Below are 18140 nucleotides of genomic sequence, written 5' to 3' on the forward strand. Positions count from 1 at the left end.
GCAACTTTCCCCCTCTTTATTTTAGAGAAACCTCAAAAGCAGCTTTTAGCAGAGATCTACTAAAAGCAGGCAAAAGGACAGAGTTATTAGTTAACTGATAACATGCCTAACAAACTTGCCATTGTATCAGGGTGCCATCCCTCTACCCTGCCCCCAAGAACAGTTGCTCTGTTCTCCTCTTTAGCCAGGAGAACATCTGATGAGGAGGTGCTGTTTCATTTCCTCTCCTTCCTCCCACACCTCAAATGGGGAAGCCCTCAAATGGGGGGAGGGGAGAGCATGTTTTTAATTCAAATGCTGCATCTTAAAATACTATTGTGCAATACTTGGGTGAATCTGATTGTAAATCTGTATATATACACACCACGAAAGCACTTTATTCCCCTTACATCTTCTTAAAAAAGAAAAAGCAAAGAAAAAGCAGTAAGGCTTCAGCCTTAATAACCATTACTATTCCAGGTTAACACCCAAGAATTTGAGTATTTGAGCAAAACCTTTACTTTGCCAAAGCTAATACAGGTTTAGAAATGAAAGTAACCAGAAAGCAAGCTATGGGGACTCTCCTATGGAGTTCCTTTCTAACTGACAGATGCAACAGGAAGAGGGTGGAAAGGATTTCCTTCCTTGTGTGCAAAGAGGCCTGACAGACTTAACTCCGAGGCATTCAGACTTCTCCTCAGGAATGCTCAATCTCCCCTGTAGATTTCTGGCTCTTACACTGATTCAGCATTCCTTACGTCATTTCTACTAATTCTTCCTGTTCTTCCTCATTTCAGCTACCCTTTTTGAAAAATCTACCAGGCATAGGAAGGTGGTAGAGAAAATTATATCACAGTCCTGTTGTACCTTAGTCTTGAAAAATCTTACTGGGAAGTAAGTCTGTGCAAGAAGAAAACCTCAAGCCTTATTACTGCCTAGTCTCACTCCCACTCAGGCTTAATTCCAGTGACACATTCCATACAGAGGGTGCCAGTGTTAGGGAGATGCTACTACCTTAGAGTCTGAACCCCTCCCTGATAAGATCAACTTTGAGAAATCACAATTTAGTCCAAACTATCTTTAGATACTGTTGATTCTCCTTAAAGATCTTTGACTATGTGTCAAATGCCATGCAATAAATTGTAAACTTATTTTCCACAGAAGAAAGAAAAGATAATACACCCCATATTCCTCCCAATGAGTAAGCTTTCTTTGATGACACACACATTAAATAGCAGAAAGCATTGTCCTCTCATCAACTGCGTCAAATGTTTCTCTGCTTTTACCACCTGTTTATCAAGTACTGTAGTAGGGGATATTACTTCCCTGTATAAATCTGGCACTTCCTGCTGCAATTATCAAAAGATCTAACACAAGTACCAAGCTTTGTGGCAGGGATTCAAGTTAACGCACACAACTCATGCAGAAGTAAATTCATTAAACCTCACCAAAACAATTACTTGGTCCAGACAGCAAAACAAAGAACTGCATGCACTCAACAGCTTTGGAAAAGTACTGTTATTTTGGGAAACATACCTTTAAAACATTTTGGATCATTTCTCTTAGAAACATCCAAAACTTAACAGTGTCAACTCACCTTCCACACTATCAGAACAGGAGGTACCAATCCCAGTGTCCCCGCTGTCGGAAGCTATACTGTGTCTTCTGACAGGATTGCTTTGACTGCTTGATGAAATGGTTGTGGACTGCCACAGGGATTCAGTACCAGGTAACCATCCCACTGAGGAATAATCTGAGCCTATAAAGAAGGAAGCCAGAAGTCTGTCATTACAGATACAGTACAGAAGTCAACAACAAAATACCGGTCAAGATGAAAACTGAAGCCTATATTTCACAGTTCAGGTTTGAGCCAGACTCTGTGCCAATGTTTGGGGGGCTTTTGTTTTTTACTGAAATCCTTTTTTTAGGTGGAAACTTTCCAAAAACTTCCGGTACATACATTTTTATTATTTAAAAACATGACCCTTAACCTGTTCTGGCACTAACTTTAACAAGACATTTATTATACAACTCCTATTCTAAAAGTGATTCTCAACTCACAGCAGAATTTTGCCTTGCAAGCGTTTAAATAGAATCAGAGACACAAACGAATTTTATGACAGAAACCAGTTAAAGATTTGGCCAGTGAAATACAGTCATTTCCAACTGTGTGTAAAGCACATGACCTAGGTGATAAAGCCAGCAATTAAATTGTTAACACTGATATCTAAAGTAATTATGTTTCACTCTTATCACTGGTTTTCAGTTATCAAAAGATACACTACCAGCTCAAGCAGGCACGTACTAGGCAGACACAAGCTGTCTTTGTAAGACATTTATCATTTATCCATCTAGGTTTATTTTGGTTATTTTAATTTATTTAAATAATCATTAAAATATTAAATTTTAAAGCACAATTCAGTGCAGCAAACAGTTTCTCTGTTCAAGGAATTTTTGAGAATATCTGGCCTACTTTATAGTCAGTCTCAAGGGAAAAATACACCACAGAGTACAACCCTAGAGACCATTACAATTTCCAATAGTCAATATCTAAACCTGTGCATTGTTTACAGGCAAAATACTGATCATCATGTTCACACTCCAAAGCAGCAGAGCCACATAAAGATCCTCGGGAAAAAAAACATGGCCTGGTCTTGATTTTATATATAATCACATACAAACACCCCCTCTAGCAGTTAGCTTTGCATAACACTTTCAGCAGGAAATGACTCATGAAGTATCAGTTCACATACAATGTCTCTTATGCTACATACGGTTATTTTTAGGTCATTTAAACATTTTCAGCAGTGTCCATCCAAAGTTGTAATTTGCCTCTGCAAAGACATCTGCAGATCATTGCTATTTCCAGCTGTACTTGTTTCCCAGTAAATTAAATATTTTAGAAAAGGATGTAAAAATGAATACATGTGTGTATAACCTACCCCACATACACATGAATTCATGTATATTCCCCATATAGCATATAGATCTGCTAGTCAAAGTGATAACAGCTGCTCACCAAGTCACTTGCAAATTGAGGAATACAGTACAGGCTTCCTTTCTGTATGCACTAGTTAACTCTAAAATGGCATCTAATACAGTCTACTCTCTGTCAGTAGGTTCTTGGAGGTCATAGATATGCCCGTCCATCTCATTTGTCTCAACTTCATTCTCCTTTGAGGTTACCGCCCCTTCTTCTCTTTAACACATTTTCCTATCTTTTCTAACAGTCCAGAATCACTCAATTCTCCTTTCCCTTCATTTTATTTTAGCCATACCTTGTGCAACACATTTCCTTCTCTTCCTTTTTGCTTTTCCTCCCCAAAAGTCTCTTATCTCTTAATTATTCCATTGACTAGCTTTCAAGTGCAAGGGTGAGGCAGCAGAACAGAAGATCAGAAGATCAGAGGAGCCAAACATGAATGAGACAGCCATGGCTCACCAGTCACACCCTGTAAGGAGGTTCCAGCCAAGATCCTAAGCAAATACCACTCCAGGTGTCATTCAGCATACCACCCTCTCTGTGTCATCATCTAACATACTGAAATGTGATAGTTTTGCATACAGCTAGTGAGAAACTGGGACATTTCTCCCTCTCCTACCATCCAGCACATTTTTCACTGCACACTCTGGCTGCTTTGGGAACAGTAATTTTTCCATCCCTCCCTCTAAATAGGTCTAGTTTCCACAAGAGTTCCACTTCATACTTCTCAAGCTGTATCTAGCTATTCCAGCAAGAGTAAAGTTGACTTATGGGAGCCTGAGCTAATTAAGCCAGAGACAGTTCTGATTAAGGAGACATTTAAAATACGTTTATAGAAGATAAATTTAGTTTCATTTACCATTTATGTTGTTCTCCACAATACAACTCTTTGGTGACATTTCAGCTTTTATGACATTAAACAAGTTTTAAGAGAAATGCAGCAGATAACACTGGTGATTTAATGTGCAGTAGTGGTAGCATTAAGTCTCAAACTCTTTAGATTTCTTCATTAGACAAATGTTCAAGTACCTATAACCATCCATATACAGCCCCCCCACCCCCCAGACCAGCTGTGTCTTGAACGCCTCCAGCAACACAGATTCCACAACCTCTCTGGGCAGCCTATTCCAGCATTTAACCACTCTCCTGCAAAGAAGGTTCCCCTATTGTCTCATCAGACTCGTGTTCCAAAAATACTGTTGCAATTAATCCCAAAAGACGCAACAATACAGTGCAACTAGACTCGACAAAAAGGGTAACTTACTAGAGGGGGCAGTCATCGCCAGAGGGATCTCTGTAGGTACTACAGGCTGAGGAAATAAAAAGCATCACAAAACATCCTACTATCATCTATTCTCAATTTTACACCTACACGCACACAGCTTGAGGACACACCAAGCCCCAAGTATGCTGCTGAAGCACAGGTCCAGGAGGACTTGCTGGCACAACACAGCATTAATGCAACACTCTGTGAAGCACCTTTGCACCTGGGGGCAGTTCAGCATTTCTGAGTTAATTGATGAAGCCTGATTCTTGACCTGGCAGGCCTGAAGAGGTAAGCGCTGGTACACATCCATAGCTACACACAAATCAGCATGAGGCCAGTAGAGTTTACTAGCTCTGGCTCAGCACAGGCCTGCCAGATCCCATCTGGCTCTCCAAGGACACACTCCAGTCTCTCTGCACGGTGATCTGGGCTCCAGAAGGATCTCTCCACTCAGGCACTCCCTCTTGCTACCCCTTGTAATGCACAGCTGGCTGCACGCAGCAGGAGAGCGCCACGGTGCTGTCACTAGCATCGTGCCTTCCCTTACAGCCACCCTGTACACAGAGGCATGGACGGGGGCTGGCATGGGGTGGAACAGTCTTCTTCCTCACTCACTGGGCTCCTACAGTTCAGGAGCAGCCTCTGCATTTAAAAGGCATATGTCCCAAGAAAGAGAATTGGTTTAGAATTTAACTAGGTAAAGAGTATGTGCTTTCTAACCTATTCTAGATGTGCCAACAGAACATGGTTGCATGAGATCACTTCGAGAAATGCTTTCTCTTTGCCTCCCACAGAAGTCCTGACATTAAATGTGCTGCATTTTTTAAAAAAAAAAGACAGCTAATAACATATTCCAGGAGTCTACGTTTTTTAATGTTTCATGGCATGTCTGCATCATTGTTTTACCTTGCTGACTTAACAATGATTCTGCACAACAGAAGGCAGTTACAAAAACAGACTGTCCACATGAAAAGGAGCTTTTCAAAGCTAATTGAAGTTGCTTCCATAAATGGCCAAATAAAAGCAACAAGATAGTAGAAATTGACTCAGTAATTAAGTCTCAGCAGTAAGTCATGTGCATCCAATTCAAAGTGCCAGAGAGCAGGCCTCCTCCCCATGGCTCAGGGAAGATAATTACCCAAGTTGCAATAAGGAAACACAACCCATAAAATAAGACCTTATAGATGTCATTAGTCCAAGCCAGTATTTAAGAATTCATTTATCAGTTTCATTATTTGAAACTGACCTTACAAGCCAAGTCCCCAGAATCACCAATCGCTATGCACCCTGTTTTATGTTCCCCATCTCTTTTTCAACAGCTCTTCGTAAATACATGATCTTTCATGCAGCAAACAGCCGACACTAAAAGAACCAAGCGTAAGAGGGGGGGAAGATACACAGGAGTCCTCATGCTGCTCAGCTAGCACACCTGCTTTACCCTGCTGCTCTAATCTCAAACCTGCCAATCAACAACTAGTGTCCATCTGCCCAAGATACAGACTGGGGCAAGAAAGGCAACAAAAATTTCTAATAGATATTTGTGGTGCTAAACTGTGTATTACCATCTGCCTACAATCACTCCTTACTGGGTCAGGAAAATCTACCTTTCACAGCATTTAATAGAAGAGAAAGAAAAGTAGAGTCAACATACCTGGTTGTGATTTCCAAAGACAAACATGACAAGTAAAACACATCCAAGATCCCAAACAAATCTCAAAGGGAGCCTTGTTTATACAAGCAGTTGACTGCGTCCTTGAATTTGGCCAGTTAAACATACTGGCATAGTGCTGTGTTTCCAGCCTAGGCATTTAAAACAGATCAGTTACCTAAGTTTATAAAGCGCAGGAAGTAGATTATTTATTAGAACAGAACAGTTGTTGAAATCTCACTCCACAAAAACATGTATCTTTTTCTGTGTATTACAGAACCATGTCAGCTACTGCTGGCAGGAAGGCACCAAGTTAATTCTGGATCATTACCACTCCTAATTTCAGTGGCATGCACAGATCTCGTATGATCTACATATACAAAATAATAACACCACCGTCTTTATATTTGGTTCCTAAAATACCTCTAACATGTTTGAATATAGAAAATACTATTTTGTGACAGCTATGATACTGTTATTTCACCTAGATGCTTCATGAAAAACAACAGCTAGACTTGACTGAGTTTCACAGCAGATAGGTCCTAACTTAACGATACTGATTTCTCTATTCCCCACCATGACTTCGACATAGTTTGTGACTAGAAGTGAATCACCTGTGACAGCCAGTATAAATTTATACAGTCAAAAAATTCCGAAGGGGACATCTCACTACAGTATTATCAAAACTAACAACTACGCAAAGCTCATTCTAGTCATCACAGATGTGACCAGGCTGTACAACAGTATTTCATGCCACGATGGCCCTGAAGCCTGCCTAAAGCTCTTTCATGGGAAAGGAGTCAGCTAGTCAGCTCAAACACACTGTCAGTTATTTGTTCACCCTGACCATCAACAACTTTACCCAATACCCTACTAATTATGCTAGAAGATCATACAGTAGTATTTTGAGATAAATCAACCCGCTTTCAATCCAGTTTCTCCATGCTTATTCATACAAACCCCTGACATTGCTGAACCTACCCCAGTTGCAACTTCTCCTCCCCACCCCCTCTTCTCAATGAATTCTTCAAGGGTTTGCAGTCTCTCTTCTGCACTCTTGCCCTGGCCCATCAGGCTGAGTAACCACACATCTCTTCAAAAGGCAAAGTCTACAAACCAACCCACAAATGGTCTCTCAGTGAACTGTTTGCCGTATTGTAGGAATCAAGTTACTTCAGCTGAAAAATGTTTAAGTTTACTCATCATAGCTGCAACACCATTACTGCTGAAAGATTAAAGAAAACCTCCCTTTGGTGCATGTTTCGTGCACAACAATTCTTTGCCAATAAATAGGCTCTTTTTTTCAAGTGCTGGAAAAATGACACAAATAGTGAGAAAAGGAAATGGAGGCAGAGGAACTTAAAATGCAAAAACACCCTTTCCAAAAAGTAGACATGAGAACAGATGTCATACTTGAACATATTTATATAGCTTTTAAAAAAAAAAAAAGCTGACCGTCAGCTGATAGAATGGGGCAACAGCAGCCTCCTTCAATCAAAGGTGAAACAAAAGCTGAACTGGATTAATTCAATCTGATATCCTGCCACAATAAAAAGAACCAGGAATGTAAATGATCCTTGCAGATACAGGCAAAAAGAAAAGTTATATGGACAAATAAATACCCGGAAAATAATGTTAAAAAACTGGCATCCTAACCCTGACACCGAGACAAGTATTTACTAGGTGCATTTCATCTCTAGGATCCTTCTTCAAAACAAATTGCAACTTTTAATAATACAAATGTTGAAAATAAGTTCCAGGTCTACAATCCAACCTCTTGTCTTCTGAGAAGAGCAGTACACTAGTAAGAGGGTTTCTAAAGCTTTCAAGGAAAGTAGCCAGAAGACAGTTTCAGGACCCTTATTACAAACACTCTGGAGGTGATGGTAGCTCACAACTCTACCAGCTGGCCACGCACTGAGTACCAGAAGGTCCTAGTCCCTCCTCTCACATGCATGCAGCTGAGAGTAGGTGGATGATCCAACTTAATCTAAGTGCAAAAAGACACAGGGGAAAGTGGGATGAAATGACAACTCTAACTACTGAATATTTATATTTCAGTTTCTCAAAAGCATTTTACAACGTCAGATAGCTGAAGTATGATTCATTCTGAGGATTCATATCCTTTACTAGTGTGCTTTCTTGACAGAGCCTGCAAACTGTTTAAGTTCTCCCAGTTTTTCAGTTGGAAACTGATTAGAGCAATCCTAAGTATGAAGAAAGATAAAAATGTACAGATATAGAGGGAAGCAGGGAAAGAAAAACAGGAATGCATGAGTTTAAGCAGAAGAATATTGAGGGAGAGACCTTTTTACCAGCATTTTTATTTGTACAGCCTGATAACATACAGCCTGGCATACAAAGGCCCATGCCTGTCCTCTGTACTATTCATGTGCAAAAGAATTCACTTACTAGAGAGAAAAACGTGGTAAAATAGTAGAGGAGAAAAATGAAAGTATAAGGGAGAAACTCAAAGAAAAAAAATCCTCAAAATACAATCCTCAGAGTAAACATACACTCAATTGGCAGTATCAATTAGAAGAACCAACCTGACAAGGGTCATATTTTAAGGAATATAAACTTGTGTTCCAATTTCTTAAGAGAACTAAACTTTAAGTAGATTGTGTCACTAAACCTCCAGCTTCTTTTGTCTCTGGAATTCCTTAATAAAAGTTAAACCATTTCCCCCCCCCCAAGAAATGCCTAAATGTACAATTTCTCATCATAGATAATTATAGCTATGAAACCTTTGTCTACTATATAAAACAGTATTTCAGTGTGACCTTTCACAAGTTACAAATTTTCTGTCTTTTTAACAACAAGTTACAAGGCTGCTTGTGCAGGAAAATATGTAATCTAGAAGAAAGAATGGGAACTCTAGAAGAAAGGGAAATAAGAAAAATAAAAATGTCAATTTGACAGATGAGCTTTAGAGAATCTTGCCATGGCAGTTAAAGACATAATCAGGTAGCTCACTCTCTATCAACCCCATACACTTAGTCCATACAATGTAAGACGTGTCCAGCTCTCTTTCCAACGAAGGGTCCAGCTGGCTAGCTTATGCTGCTAGCTAAAATGGGTTTTTGCTGAGAATACTGTTTGACATTAGAGCTAATCAGATCTAATGGTCAGCTGCTCTGCAAAGGCTGGTCACCTTTCCCAGCCACACATTCGCTGTCACTTCCCCAGCATAAGCCCTGTCACCCAGACCCCACAGAAAGTGGTTCAGAAACAAACTGTCCCCACTTACACAAAAGGTTATCTGCTAATCTGCTTTCCTAAACTGACTCAGCAAGGGGTCAGACTAGAAGCAGTGCCAAAGAGTGAGTGGGAAGGTACAGGCACAATTCTGATGCCTAGCAGTAACTAGCTAGTAACTAGGCTTATCCCTACTGCCAAATTGCACATGAAGGCAGATTCTAAATTGGAGCAAGACAGGCAAAAATCTCTACTGGCTTCACCATGGAGGACAAAATCTGTTCAACTAGCATAAAGCCGTGTTCCACACAGCACTGCGCTAGCTAAAAAGGTAGCGAAATCCTTAGACTGACACAGTATGTAATAATGGACTCAGCCTCCCAGATTTCTATTCTGGAAACTACAAAAAACAAGAATTCAAATTCGTAACACACTTTATAATTTTTATACAGACAGCATTTAGATGTAGTCAAATATCAACCCACTGATGAAATTCCTACCCCTGTCAGGAAAAGAGGTTTGCTTTCATCACTGACAGGAGCAAGACCAGGAATTCAGTCCAATTGTTGATGGCACTCCTGTGAGTTTTCCACTTCCAGATAGAGCATTTGCATAAAACAGAACTTCAAAATACAAACTGCAGATGTTTCTTATTTCACAATTGGCACACAGACTACATATATTACCTCATGCCTGCTATGCTGGCTTCCCTCTTTGTCTTTGGACTCAATGCACTATTCACCCCATAGGAACACAAAAACATATCCTTAGTTTCCATTCACTTCTACAGAGTAACTGCAGAGGAGAAAACTACCTTTTAAACTTGGAAAGTTTATCATTTACAATATGAAGAGGGGGACGTCGAGGAAAATAAACACATTAAGTTATGCTTGAAGTTAATATAAACTTCAAACAGCAAGCCCTCAGGACATGGAGTCAGTTCCTAGAGTCTGTTAAAAAGCTGTACGTTTGTAGATGACCAGCTGAATCCTTCTCTTACCAAAAAGCAGTTAATCATCACAGACTATCATCTGTGTTTCAGTCCTTTTTGCAGCTTAACTTTACCTGTATTCAAAACCATGATCAGGTTAAGTTTTTCTCCAAATTATTTGTTATGCCAACATTTTTCTTACAGAATTACCCTTATTCTTCCCCTTTCTGTTTAAAGGGTTAATTCAATCTCTTCTATGCATAGGGAAAAGTGAAGTAATCACAGCTGCTAGAATGAATAAAAAAAAAAACAAAAAAAAACCTAAATGGTTTTAAGCAGTTCCCACACTTACCAAAGTGGATCAAATACAGGAGTCTAGCAATCTTACTTTTTTGAAAAAAGAGCATATTTTCTGTCCTGCTTGTAATCAGATATCAGACCTAAAGATATCCTTGACGCTAAAATAAATGGCGGAGAAAAAAAAAACACAAAAAAAATGAAACATTTGATCAACTGTAACAATGTTTTTTTCCAGCATTTGTCAAAGAGGTTTAATGTGCATTATACACACAACAGGATCTACTTTAATATGGACATACCAGAGACCAAGCCTTCAGTTTTAGTGCATACTAACAGAAGTATGCACATCATGTAAAACATTGTTACATTTGGGATAAAGGGATAAAATTATGGCTTCACTTAGGCATTAGGAGATTTTCCTTAAAAACTTCCAATGCTCATGTCACAAGGCACAACTTTTCCTCAAGCTAGCTTCACCTTCCACTCGCCTATTCAATGCAAGCAAGGACAATACTATAGAATTTAACAGGAAAGAGCAGTAGTTTTAGAAAAAAAAAAATCCTTCACAGTATACACCATCAACCCTACTTAAGATACTTTCAGTCAAAACCAGTACTTCTCATGTTTCCATCATCACAACTACAGTAATTTTTGATGTAAAACTTCATATTACAAAAATTCTACCAACCACACAGAAGCTGCTTGTTCAATCAGTTTGGTATTTTGGACAAAGTGAACAGAAAGAGGTTAAGATTGCAACTGTTAGCTTTGTTTTCCAGAAAGTCTCTAGTAAAAGTGGTAAAAGTTTTAAGTATTGGTATTTTCAATGTGTTTTAGTGCTTTTAGCTGGGTCACTATACTCCCACTTTGTTTTATTACTCACAGAACCATTAGGCCTCTAATCAGTGCTTGTCATGGAAATTTTACAAAAAAGCATTAATTCTCAACTGTAAGAACATCTCCAAAGGTTCAGAATTGCCAAAAGGTATAAGTAGCTTTGCTGTAGAGTAGGCATTCAGGAGACAAGATACCATCTTTTAAAGAAATACAGACTTGAAAAACAAAGTCTTATTTATTCTGAAACATTTGAAAAAGTTGCAGCTTTCCACACCATTTGGAAACTATGCTACAAAAGGAATAAAGCAGACATTAAAAACATAAGGATACCTTATAAGGAATCTCAGATCCAACTCCGGGATGATTCAAGAATGTTTCTTGTAAGAATCCTACACCACCAGTCTCTTAACATACTAGGAAGTTGAAAGTTTGAAAAGCATCATTTACTTTTCTATTTGTATCTGCTAAGTCTACTTCAGGTATTTTAATCAGTGAAGAGGCAGCATGACCCTTTTCTTGACACTACTTGCACTGCCCTTCCTCACCAAGGCTGAGATAGACTCCTACTACCTCTCCAGTCACTATGCATTATTCTGGACCCGTTTCAACCTGTATGCAAGTCCACTAACTGGTGGAAGCTACTGTCCAATGGGATCAACATCACTTTTTCCTGATCCTCTCTTAATCTTCCTTGGCCTTTATGGTAAATCTGAGGATTAACTATATACTTCCTGATGTCATCAGCACTGGCAAAGCAAGATTGTGCTAGGAGATTTTTCCACTATCGGTCAGCTGAACGAAGAGCCAGATGATTTGACACCAGGTATTCTGCACCCAACTGACATCAGTGTAGATGCTTCCGGCAGTGATATCTCCCACCGGGGTCAGGCAACTGCAAATCTCCCCCTCAGTACTTATTTAACTTTATTATTCTCCTGGTCCAGTTCCCCAAATCAGCTTGTCATAAGGTTGAACAAGCGCTAGAATAGGCACATGGGAAGCAGTAAGGATGCGCAAGCGGAGGTACCCAGAGGTGTGGGAGCAAACCCCCATTAGATTATTTTAGGTGTAAAATGAAATCATGCCCTGCAATCCACCCACATACACCCCTCCAGGCAAAAGCAGGACTTTACCTGTCATATCTTCCCACGTTTCAGGGACTTGAAAGAAAAAAATTCTCAACAGTTGCCCTTCTTTTATTTGTGTTAATGCCTCCTTTTACAGAGGGGCCATTCAATTATCGAAAACCAGCAAAGATCCCTGGGGAATAAGGACAGAAAGATGCAGTGCCCCTTACGGCATGGCTGGTTGCAGAGAAATAGGTCACTTGAGCATAACTGTGCAATCAATAGGATGTTCAAGACCAGGCAACCAAGCCAGATGCTGCAAAGAACTATGCCCAGGGAAAGCTAGCATCCTCAGGAGTGATTCCACAGGGGTCAGCAGTTTCAGAGCACATGAGGGATGATGAGTCAGGATTAACACAAATCTAAGCACACTTGCAAGCCTATTTACACAAGTTACTCCCTGCGGCATGTTCTCCTGTTCTTCAGCCATCCACTTCTGAGCCTCTGCAACCGATCTGCAGTCTCCCATGTGTCACATTTAGAACCTCCTCAACTTGCCCTAGACAGCAAGGAACTCCCATGTGGCAGCCTAAGACAGAAACCAGAACCTTATTACACTTCAGTACACCTTCCAGCACCTTTCCTCAGTGTTGGCAGGAATAAACTTCAGAGCTATACATAGTATTATTCCAGGTCTACCAGAAGAAATACTCAAAACATAATGGCTTCCTCCTTCAGTTCTACCAGGTGCAGGTGCCCTGGCGCTGGCAGGGGGCTGTGGGGCGGCCTCTGTGCGCAGCGGCCGGGGCTGCCCCATGATGGGCACAGACCGTTCCAGCCGGCTCCAACCAACCCACCCACCGCAGGGCATGGCTGAGCCCCACGGCCCAGATGGTGGCACCTCTGGGAAAGCAAGAGTGAAACACTGCCTGGGAGTAATGACGGAGGGGAAAAAAAGCGTGAGAAACACCCCTGCAAGGCCAGAGCAGGAGGGAAGGAGGAGCATGAGCTCTGGGCACCTGAACAGAGATTGCCTGTCAGCCCCTATAGAGACCAGGCTGGAGCAGGGGAAGAGAATGAGAAGGAAGGAGTGTGGAGAGAAGTCACCATGGATTGACCCCCATGGTCACGTCTTCTGGCCATGATGGTAACTGGTATGTAATCTTCCTGTCTTCATCTCAACTCACAAGCTTTTCCATCCTATTTTCACTCCTGTCTTACTGAACCAGTGGCTGGGTGAGCATCTGGCAGCCAGCCAAGGTTAACCCACCACACAAGTCAGGAAGAAAGCCACTTTTTGAATCACATAGCAAATATGCTGAACATGTTTTAAAGGTAACCACAATCACAGTGAGACTGTTTAGTTGTCCGTGTACAATTCCAAGACACATTTGGGCATCTGAGAGACTTACTGACAACTACAACCAAGTTAGCACTTTCTCAGCCAAAGAACAACCAGCATGGGAACTGACAATTAGTTTAACTCTCCAACAATTAAATCACAGGCAAATTACATGATAAAAACGTAACATCCAAAAGAGTACAAGAAGGCAGAGCAGTTAATATTGAACAAGTGTAGTACTATCCCTCTCTTCCTTAACTAACCTGTCTACAACAAACAGGCTTCACTTCCAACAATGGCAGATGATCACCTCTGGCTACAACCTCAGATCATGCAAAAACTATTTGAATAGGAGGCTTTCAGCTATTCTTATCACCATGAATTGTTATTGTATTTAGCAACTTCTCCATATTCTGAAACGCATGGCTTCTTTAACAGCTATTACATGCCTGACTAAAATCTTAGCCTAGATAATTTGCAACTGTAACAAGCAATATTTGGTGGACATAAATCCTAGGCATTCTTTGGAGAAACTACAGGTGCTCTTAACTAGTGCTTCCTTCACCACCATCCCCCAGTGCAGACATGATAGCTCAGTCTGCTTTTTACTATATACTTATTCTGTACAACTATTTAAAATTAATGCATTCTTCTCAAAATCATTAAACATTACTTCTTCCTTTAATTAAAGTTTTAAAAGCACAAACTTACTGAAACTGCAGGTCTATATTGTCAGTAAACATTTAACATACAGTTAACACAGAGGAGATGAGAAAATTGCCAACCCCTAAAACCAACAATATAATACACAGTTACATCTATGACTCTTTTCTTGCTAAGCAGTTAAGACATTCATGTTCTGTACATACTAAAAGAGTGGATACTATGCCCATAAAAGTGAATAACCTGAAGGGGTGAAAAAGAAGGGATTGCTTTTGAAGGGAAGTAACTATCTCCTGTCCACCACCACTCAAACACATAATGGCATTTCACATCGTTGCAATCTGTGGAAGACAGCAAAGGCCATTCTAGCAGCCAGTCTTGCAACTGGAACGTTACATTTTTAAGCTTGGGTGATCAATCTTTACAGTGCACCATATACATACATATACATATCCACACACTTGTAACCAGTAAACAATTGGAAGTCTACCCTTGGTAACACTATCTCACCATTTATTACCTTGCCTAGCCTGCAAAGATTAACCTGCCTTCTCAAGATGCCCTAAGAGCTGTCACATCCCTGGCTGCAGACCTCCTACAGTAGAACAATAAAACTTGTTACATAAACGAAATCACAGATTTCTGTCCCCTCTCCATCCCAAAGGATGAAAAAGAGTGTGTTGGCCCCATCCTCCCCACCCTGACTGGTTGTGAAGCTGCCTGTGAAGTCCATGGGTACCCAAAGGAGGCAGCACCCTATGGGGCTTATAATGTGTTGTGACCTTATTGCTGCTGGCACTTTGAATATGACATCACTAAACAACCTTTCAGACCCATGTGTCACACTCACTGCCAACAAGGGTTAAGTACAAGAACACAGGCGACTTCTGGGATTTGCCTTACAAACAAATGACATTGCCAGGGCTCTAGGAGCAGAGGGGTGCAGGCTACTATTTTTAGGGAGTGTCAAATCACATCTTTTTGAACACCTTCTAGTTTTCACTTCTCACCTTTGTCACCTAAACAGCCAGATTTCCAGACAAATTTCAGTAGTGGTCAACTACTTGTAATATTAGTGGAGAGAAGCTCAACTAGAGGTGGTACAGTTTGCTGAAAGTAATAAATACTTGTGATTTCATTTTAAAGTGTGTTTGTTTCCCTTTCCACAGGCATCTGTTGGGCACATACAGCCTAACTGAATGAGGAACAACACATCTAGATGAACACTTTCATAGTCTTAAAAAGAGTTATTAGCCAACTGTTCATTTGAAAGGATGATCTAGATGAATAAGCAAAGGGCTTGAAATACTGTATACCCTTCACTGCTGCTGTATAAATTCCTGAAGCATAGTGGGTAACTGCTGTCTTTACAGAGGTATAAACTATGCTGCAAGGTTTTCATGAACTGTTAAATGCATCAAGAAGACTGAAAGACTAAGTCAATCATATACATTACAGAAATAGCCACTGAATTTTTCAGGACAGGTACCGAGACTGTAAGAAGCTGAATTTATTTTGTATGGGCAACAAACTTTGTCATTAAATCTGCTGGTTAAACAGGAAGCACCTAGCTATAAAAAAAAAATAAATCTCAGTGGCATGCAAACAAGACAGCACATCTTTTTCAGAGAATGCACTCTTATTGAATTGAAAAGCAAGAACAACTTGGAAATGACAAGAGGGAATAAAACTGGGGGCCACAAATTAAATAGTCACCAAGAGTATCCTTGCCCATTACATTTTAAGAAAATTGGAATTAATTTGAATCTATCACTGAAAATCTGTTTCAGAATGCTTCAGTAGGCACCTATAAGATTTAACAGAAACAGGCTTTCTAAATACCCATACCCATAGATAACTAAACTAGCAAAATAGAATGCTTTTCAGTAATAAACACAGTTTAACAAGAATTAACAAGTTATTAACTGCAATTTTGTCACACCAATATTTAAAAGACAATCAGAATCCACAGCAAGCAGTTGCTATCAAAGAATTAAATGTATTTTGGCAAAAGAAAAATTCCATAAGCTTGAAAAAATAAATGCTTAAACTTCTGCTCCCTAGCAGGATGCTATTGTTCCGTGACAAAATACTTTTCCCATAGACAGCTTCCTTCTCAAAAGAAAAAAAAAATCTAGCCTGGCAATAATGTAATAGCACAGGATCTTGGTAGCCATCATCCCTTCATTAAAATATCTGCATGGATCTAATTAACTTCTTCTTTAGAGGGATTACAAACCTCACAAAACAGCTTCTCGACTCCTTCAACGTAAGTAGTCCCTTCCTTGATCAGTCTATGTTGGAAATCACAATGCATAAATCAGTTCTCAAGGTGAAACCTTTATCTACTTGCTTTCTAAGTAACCACAACTCTCCATTAGATTATCATCTAAAACTAGAGATTTTTCTACAAGTTTTGCTACCTTACACTTCTACAGCTTATAGATAAACATACATTTTGAACTTCGTATTAACCCAGAGCATTTAAAGGGCAGAAGAGGTAGGCAAGGGAAGAAAAGTAACACACAAAATTCATTCTGAAATCATAAAGATAGTTCTGTCAAATAGGCAGAAGTAAAACATTTACCCAACAACTGACTGATCGGAATTGCTGACAAATTCAACACAGTACTAAAACACTTATTTGACCACAGACAAAATGTGAAGACACTGTAACAAATGGCACAATCCAAAGTCTGCTGAAACAAATTAAAAATGAACACCAACAATCTTTGTAACAGTCTGAAGTTAGTGTCAATGTGCGCTTGTGATATGCCCTTCTAATATTCCTGCCCCAAACACAAATAATCAAGAGATAAAACACCCTAAATTCCTGCAGTTTCTATCAAATTAACTGAAATCTCTGCACCTATTTCAGAATATCCAGTATTTTTGAAAGCTGTAGCACAAAGATAGCGTAGCTGCATTCTTTTACAGAAAGCATTTAAAAAAAAAAAAAGGGCAACAAAAAAACCCATAACGCTTCAACAAGGCAAACGTATTACAGAAATAACTAACTTGATAATAGTACAGGAAAAAGGAACAATGTCTTCTTTCACATTATAGGGACTGAACATTAGACTACTTGTAGAGATTCAGGCAGCTGCTGAGGACATCTTAGCAGCTCTTGTATTTGCAAGAAAAACCCTGTCAGTCGAAAGCAAAACAATCCTATTGTTTAAAAATGTCAACTAACTGTATACACATTCTGCAGTCATATTTTGCAATCTCAAAATTAAAACTTGAACCCAAACTTTTGAAGGGGGGAAAAAAAAAAAATTCCAATCGTTCAAAAAATTATTCTAACACTTGTAATGGCGGAGCCAAACCACAGACCTTCACAGTGATCAATTACTTCAGTAAGTCAAAATATCTCAAAATATTTGCAGGAACTCTGCCAGAGTAAAGCAGGTGATATAGCTGGTAATATTCTCAAATCCAAAGACAAGGGCATCCAAAGGAGTCGGCACCTAGTCTTACCTGTCCAAAAGCAATGCTGGTACGGCTCTGCAATCAATTCATCTATTTTCCTCTGCCAGTTTTGACAGCCTTTACGGCTGAAAGTTAGCCGGCTGCTTACAGGTAGGATGTCTCCCCAGTAACAACCTAACTCCAAGCGTAAAATTTCAACGTATCCCTGCCAACCTGCCGGAACTAGGCTCTAATTAATCCAAGGACAGAAAAGAGGTGGGAAAAAATAATAATTTAAAAAAAAAAAAAAAAAGCTCGACCGATTTGTTGCAGTCTAAATTTAAAACGACAAGGATAAAGGGAAGCGCGCTTCCAGCCTCTGCCTAAGGGTACGCTAACAAAACAGGGAGAGAAAAAAAACGAAAGCCCCAAACAAGGAAACGGATTATGTAGGTTAAGCTCAGCTTTTATCATCCGCTGCCAGGTCCAGCTAAGTAAACACTGAGCCCCCCGG

At 39.9% G+C, this 18140-nt stretch overlaps 1 protein-coding gene across 3 annotated transcripts in view; it reads right to left on the reverse strand.

Annotated features, from left to right (window-relative positions):
* CEP85L (centrosomal protein 85 like) overlaps positions 1–18140 on the reverse strand; it is a 153014-nt gene that overhangs the window by 100366 nt on the left and 34508 nt on the right. The window contains exons 1-2 of one of the 3 annotated variants that reach the window (XM_026845654.1): positions 11474–11753; positions 1577–1738 (exon numbers count right to left, since the gene is read on the reverse strand). Coding sequence is in view for 2 of the 3 variants with exons in the window: in XM_026845651.1 (XP_026701452.1) it covers positions 1577–1738; positions 10359–10413 (217 nt within the window). In the remaining variant the exon portion in view is untranslated. Of the gene's footprint in view, positions 1–1576; positions 1739–10358; positions 10429–11473; positions 11754–18140 lie in introns of those variants that run through there. The other 2 variants (XM_026845651.1, XM_026845652.1) reach the window with 2 other exon arrangements.

The sequence above is a fragment of the Athene cunicularia genome (genome assembly GCF_003259725.1).
Source record: "Athene cunicularia isolate RWA chromosome 3 unlocalized genomic scaffold, athCun1 chr3_part1, whole genome shotgun sequence".
NCBI classification, from domain to species: domain Eukaryota; kingdom Metazoa; phylum Chordata; class Aves; order Strigiformes; family Strigidae; genus Athene; species Athene cunicularia.